The 6,921-nt window shown below is 44.5% G+C and overlaps 1 protein-coding gene across 3 annotated transcripts in view; it reads left to right on the plus strand.

The window, feature by feature from the left end:
- RASGRP3 (RAS guanyl releasing protein 3) overlaps nt 1-6,700 on the plus strand; it is a 58,911-nt gene extending 52,211 nt beyond the window's left edge. For all 3 annotated transcript variants that reach the window (XM_058419962.1, XM_058419960.1, XM_058419961.1), the window contains exons 14-17: nt 2,004-2,040; nt 4,458-4,583; nt 5,091-5,455; nt 5,967-6,700. In XM_058419962.1, coding sequence (XP_058275945.1) covers nt 2,004-2,040; nt 4,458-4,583; nt 5,091-5,455; nt 5,967-5,975 — 537 coding nt within the window. In that variant the 3' untranslated portion in view covers nt 5,976-6,700. The remainder of the gene's footprint in view (nt 1-2,003; nt 2,041-4,457; nt 4,584-5,090; nt 5,456-5,966) is intronic.
- Nucleotides 6,701-6,921: the final 221 nt, after the last annotated feature.

Here is a 6,921-nt window from a genome sequence, read left to right on the forward strand (position 1 = left end):
GTTGTACAGGAAATGGAAATAAGGTCATTTTTCCTGTCAGCTCACTGAAGTCATTGGCATTGTTCTGTGGATGAGTCGGACTGACAGGACAGGAACCAGCTACAGAATCTGTTCCATATTTGTCCTGCATTTCAGTGCTACTCATCCACGGATGGGAACCTAATTTCAAACTGATGCACCGATTCACAGTCAAAATAATGTGCACTGACCATGCAGCAGGATGAATTGACATGACAGGGCAGTGCGCACAGTTATTAAAACAATACCAACTTTGAAGGTCAAGCTAGGACCAAATGCCATTAAGCAGCACAGAGTTGATATGCCCACGGCCAGTCGCGGTTCCGCCCCAAAGCCTGAGTTGCACCACGGGGCAGGGTGGTGAGCGCCCGTCCTGCTAAGCTTTAGAATCTCAAATTGCGCAGATCCTCTTACCTCGGAGCTGGCTCAAGCCAGCTTTGCAGCAAAGCTGTGTCAGACACCTTCAAAGCTTTAGGGCAGAACCCATGACATGACACTTCAGCTAAGCTTTCACAGCAGTGTGTAACCGCAACAGTGGTGCCAGCTTTGAGTGGAAGAAAGGGACGGAGAAAAGAAGGTGAGGAGTGAGGAGAGAGATCTTAAGTGCAAACAGATTAGAGCTTAAATGAAACAAGTAACAATCCATGTCTCTTACAGTGATCCTGTAAAAGAGATCTGGGAAAACAGGTCATTGCTGCTCTTTCAAGAGGAACTGGGGTGCTCCTCTGTCGCTGCCTGAGCACAGCAACTGCATTCACTGTGCACATTTATGGCATTAGCAAGAAAATAATAAACCACAGGCCTTCTATGGACCCAGCTCCCACTGTTGTTCCTTCTTTTCTTTTGTTCACCATTCTTCTACCTTGGCTAATTTATTTTTGCTCTCTCTGGACCTCCATTTTTGCTTGCTATTTCTTTTGTGCAGTGTGTGGAGTGTTTCTTTTTCTCACCCAGAATATTCCCATTCTGTTTATTTTACTCTTTCCTTTGTATTCTGAATGATCTTGATCTCTTCCAATGACCATATTCACCCCCTGCTCTCTGTGCAGGGATACTTTTAAATCTGGTGAGGAGCTGCACGCAGTTTCAGCTGCTGGATGTGCTCACACTCTCTGGTGAATGAGTTCAGGAAAAATAAACACCAGAGTCCCCAGGTTTTTTTCCTTTCATGCTAGAGTTAGAAAAACTGCCCCTTCCTCTCACTGCCTCTCAAGAGTGGAAATGCTTGTTTTTATAATGCCATGGTTGTAGATACAGTGCTTCTGAGTACATAGAAAACAATTTGCCAGGGAGTTTCCCTGTTTCCAAGCAATCCTGCTTATGTGGCAGTAAAAGCTTCCCAAAAGTGGGACCACACACACTGGCCCTTGGATGTTTAGCATTTGGTAGTTGCAAATGTACATCATCAAGAACAGCTTCTGAGGGAAGACAAAGATGGAATTTAGTGTCTTTTCTGCCTGTTTCATTCTTCGTCTGTTTATGGGGTTTTTTTAAGTTGGAAAAGGCAGATGCACAAATCAAATTGCTACGGCTAGGTGTGCTGGGAATCAGTATGGGAACCAAGAACCTAGTTTTGTCCCCAGTGCTGTGTTTGAATGTTATGGGTCAGGGATGTATCTGGAGAATGGATGTATACAGGAAATTCTCCTGCAGATAACATTAAGGGAGCCTAGAAGCAGAACGTGCTCTGCTGTTTTCACTAAGCTTGATATGATATCACATTTTAACCCATTCCTGGAAGCAAATGTCATCTGTATCTTTCCTTCTCTGGTTGTCCCATTACTACGAGTAAGTAGCAGAAATAAGGGAGAAGCCGCACAAGTCTTATCACAATTAGAGGGGGAGGTCTGCCTGACAGGAAGGGTGTTAAGAGCAGTTGTATCCTGTTTGTGCTTTTGTAGCCATTGGTACTTCCTCATTGTGACCTTGTTTTCCTTCCAGCTTTCTTTTCTGGTTCCTTGACATTCTTTTGTCTTTCTTTGCAGCTCTGGGGTATAATCAAACAAGGCTACAAATGCAAAGGTAAATAAATATTACGAGGATTTTTTTCAAGCTATGGGTGGTGGGCTTTAGTACAAGTCAGTCAACCATGCCTTTAATTAAAATGGCATTTGTTCAGATTCATCTTGCATCTACACTTGGTATTGTCCGTGAGCAGTGACTGCTGGTATGCTGTGAAGTTTCACTGCATTAGAGAAAATGCCACCTGGCAGGAATGCACAGATTCTGTGTGATAAAGGTCCAAGGCAGCCCCTGACTCCATGAGCTCTCACTTTCTACCAGTAAAGACCTTGTAAATAGGAGGACCAAGTGTTCTTTTCCTAACACTGAGACATCCTGAAATTTATCCCCTGGGACTAGGACCAGGAAAAAGTCTGCTGGCAACAGTTTGTCGTGTACGTCCATGTGCCTGTAATAAAGCCTACTTGCAATTTAATAGTGGCTGAGCTAGAAATAGAGAAATATTTAATTCCTAGACTGCTCAGCAGATCGCTTTGCAAGATCTTCTTCAGACATTCAACTTATAAAAAATAGAGCTCTTACATCCCTCTCCTTTGCCTTCATAAAATATTTAATTTCTTATACAGTACTTACACCATACTAAGCAGGTCAGACAAAAAAAAAAAAAAAAAAAAAGCATTGTAGTGGTCCTCATTGGCTTTAAAATCCTAGACCTATTTATTTTTCAAGTAGCCTAACTCTGGTTGAAGGGGGCTGTTGATTTTCACAGCTGTAGCTGGATCTCATTTATTCACAGGAGAGCATTCATATTTGTACCTTTTTCCCTTAGTCTTACACAGACTCCAGGGAGAGGGATAAAGAATTCACAGTAATTGAGGGTACACCATATTTCTGTTTCTCTCCAGCCACAACCTCTCTTCCTCAGAGTGGAATGGGGACAATATTCAGATATTCCTGATTACTGTCTTCTTAGAAGCTTTGAAAGGGCTGGTTGCAGTCTATCGTTTTACTGGTAGGATGAGGAAAGGAAGGTCAAGTCTCGCCACACCAGCCTGTAAACTCAATCTGAGATCTGAAAGTTGAGCTTCTGTCCTGCATCACTGCCTGTAGCAGTGGCCCAGAGGAGACTGAGCAAAAGTGGTTCTGTAAAGTCAAAATTACAGGCAACGAAGCATAAAAGTAAGAGAGCAGAGCTGCTCGCTCAGATGCTGCAGTGGCCAACAAGCGTGAGGGTGCTGCTTTTGTGGCAGCAGCTGCCAGCTGCTCTGTGTTCCAGCATCAGTGCAGTGTGACACCGTTAGGGATGAACTCTGCCTTTGAGCACAGAGCTGTCAGCCTGTGTTTGAGCCTCCGACACAGCGGGGAGCGGGAGGGAGTTCCTCCTTTCAGGCTTGCAGCTTCCCCCAGCACTGTGAGTAATGAGATAAAAGCTAGACTGCGTGGCCTGCAAGTGATAGAAGGAGTCCTGCACCTCCAGACAGATCTTTAGTGTATCTGAGGGGCGTGTTACCTTTGAGGCAGAGAAAACCAGAGCTGGGCAGGTACTGCTGCATTATTCATATGAACAAGGTGTCGGTGGAGACCAAAACTCTCTCCCATCACGACAGCACTGCTGCCCTGAGCAGAGTGGTTCTCACAGCAGAGTCATAAATGCAGCACCTTGACAACGCTCACCTAGAACAAAATGCTGGGCTATGGAGCAGCTACAGAGAAACAAGGGAGGTGGAAATTTTTAAACAATGGAAAAGGATACAGAGGAGAGAGGGATTGTGTTTGGGGCACATCCTCCACCCTTCAGCCCCTTCCTGCAGATAAGATCCATACTCCAGCCACACTTCAGATAAATGTACCTAGTGATGATGTATCCACAGTGATTTAAATCCCAGCAGAGGCTTGGAGTGCAGGTACTCAAAAGGTCCTGCCTGGGTGGATGATACACTTCCACAAAGCTCATTCATGTGCTAATGTTGCTCACTGAGCTACTTAGACTAGTTTTAACCTACACACTCTCCACTGACCTCCATCAATCCTTCCAGACACTCAGGGTATGGATGCTCTGGCATCTTCTAACCAAACCTGTTTACTATAATGGGCCCTGCTGGGTCAAATAAAAGCCAGCCAAATAAATAACCACTTCTCTTGGGGGGACTAATGCAGTAGAGCAAGAGTTTTATGTATGCCATACACGGGAACATATCTTTTCAAACCTCTTCCTTGAGACTATTTCATGATTAAAATGTCATCTACCCTCTTGTCTTCTGATGCCATTTTTCTATGAATGGCTGTCATGGAAATGATCCATTTTTTTGTAATGCCCTTGACACCAAATGATCCATTTCTGTAACACCCTCCACACCTTCTGTCAAAATTTTTGTTCCTTCAAAGTCCATTCTTGGTATCTGCCTGCTTATAGCCCCGAGGGATTACAGATAGTTGTGGCTTTCCTTTTGATGAGTTGACAATTCCTTTCTTTACAGATTGCGGTGCCAACTGTCACAAGCAGTGCAGAGACCTGCTTGTGCTGGCATGCAGGAAATTTTCCAGAGGAACTTCAGTAGGCAGCAACCATGGGTCTCTGCCCAGCAGTCCATCTCTGCCTCCAGGTGAGAACAGTTTTCCTCCTATTTTAAACCATTTCTGGAATCGTCTCTAATGGCCGGTATCCTTGCTGCCATTTTTAATTTTTCCTTTGTATCAACACACAGAGCAGCGCCTGTTCTTTTTACTGCATTATGGCTTGTCCTCAGATTACAACATCCCTTTCTCCAATGATGGCCTCAGTGTCCTGTCTAAGGCTCACTGTCTTCCTTACTGGCACCTCTATCCCAGCTGAAAAGAAATAAAATTGTACTTCTTTTTTGTCACTTAGGAACAAGGAGACATAGGGCACAACTCTAACACTGCCTTACCCCCTGCTCATGCAGATGGTGAGACAATAAAATCTGTGCACACAGTGTCAGAGACAGTTTCCAAGCAGCATATGGATATTGATAATTATAGCACTGCTTCATATGAGAGGTTACCTCCCCACCCCCTCCCCAGGCTTGTTACCTTTTGTAAGGACCTCGAAGCAGAATGCTTAAACAGAACAATTCCACCCTCTCTTTCAGTCCAAGATGAAGTATTTGAGTTTCCCAGTGTTGCTGCAGAACACCAGGACCTTGATGGCAGAGCTATCACCCTTGTCACTGGCTCTTCACGGAAAATTTCCGTGCGGCTGCAGCGGGTGACCACCAGCCAAGCAACGCAGACAGAACCACTGTGGCACGAGCCAGGTTGGAATGATTCTGGTTCCCATACCTTCCCCAAAATGAAGTCCAAATTCCACGGAAAAGCTGGGAAGAGCAAAGGCTTTGCAAAGTGGGAGAATGAAAAGCCCAGCACGCAGGCTGACGTAGAGCTAGAAGCTGAGGCCCCACAAGGTATACAGGATCACAACGGAATAGAAACCCTCCCAGAAAGACAAGAATCTGAGGTGAGTTCCAGAAGAAGCCAAGAAAGTTTAAAATCTGCTACAGTTTGAAGTCTCATAAGATTATTTGAAGGATTTCAGAATGCTTTTGCATTCAAATTTGTCATTGCTTCTTGCACAAGGGTTGCCTTCAGAAGAATGCTAGATCATCCATAGGTCCCTGTTTTCTACACTGCAGTACGACTTTACTCTGTCACTGTAACTGGCAGTTTGGGTTTTGGTGTCAGTATGTGCCCCTTCAGGAGCTGGGTACTTTTCATTTTGAAAACCATCAAAATAGCCTGGTGGATATTTGGCCACCTTCTGTGCTGTGTCCCTTGCACTGCACCGTTGGGGGCTCCATGATAAACTCACAACAATTACCATCCTGACAAATACAGGAGTCCAGGCCAGGGCAGGTTATTAATCTGATGATGTCTGTTGCTGTCATCCATAAAGTTTGTACTTCTGGAGCCCCACGCTTTTATTGACCATCTCGGCCAGCATGTAAATTCTTATTTTCTTCTGCTTACAGGATAGCTGATTGCTCACCCTGAAGCACAGAAAACTAAAGATGACAACTACAGCAAGTGCTGGTGGACTGTCACAGACCACATTTGGCCATAAGGAGTGCTCCCATACCTCATCCTTTTAAACCCAGCCGTTGCCCTGTTTCCTTAGCTGAAAGGTGTTCTGAGGCACTATTTATTTTCTCACAAGTAAGCCATTTGGATGAACATTGCACAGCCACAGCAGAATGGATCTCTGCGCTCAGTGTTTTCTTTTGTATGACTTCTGTGGAAACTTCCTCTACATGCCAGTGAGGATATATTTGGCCTTCTTTAAATGCACTGCATCATTTCGGTATGTCTGCCAGAAACAACAATGGTGAGGACAGAGGCCAAGCATCCAAGTTTGTTCAATAACAGTTCTTTCCCGAGGCTTGTAATGATCATTTAAGGAAAGAAGTAGGTGTGCACGTTGATTAAATCTCAAACAAAAATCTCTCACAAAGTCCTCTGTACTGAAATTCTTTGCGCACCTGGGGTTTTGAATTTTGGCCTTGTTTACATTGCTACAGTGAACGCATCGGTGTTCAGCACGGTGATACCAGTTCCAGCACTTGGGATCCTCCAAATAGGCAGCAGCTGGCTGAGACTGAAGCAATTCCGAGACACTGCTTGTCTGGTTACACCACAATGGAGAAGGGTCATCTTTGCCAGCACTGATTATGGTAACATTAGCATGCAATAAACACTTTAGTTTTAAGTGTCGGTGTGTTTGTGTCAGTGGATGTATGTGGATGTTATACTTTTCTCTGGTTAGAAAGCTGTACATGTTAAGACTAAATGTTCTGAACAGCAGTCTCCAAATCAGCAGTCTGCTAAGGTAGGATCCAGCACCTGAATCTATAATGGTCTGGGTTGAAGCTGCATTTCCCAGAACCATTAAGTTATTGAAAGAGGACAGCTCTCATCTGGAAAAAAGAG

Source organism: Hirundo rustica, chromosome 3 (assembly GCF_015227805.2).
Source record: "Hirundo rustica isolate bHirRus1 chromosome 3, bHirRus1.pri.v3, whole genome shotgun sequence".
Taxonomy (NCBI): Eukaryota; Metazoa; Chordata; class Aves; order Passeriformes; family Hirundinidae; genus Hirundo; species Hirundo rustica.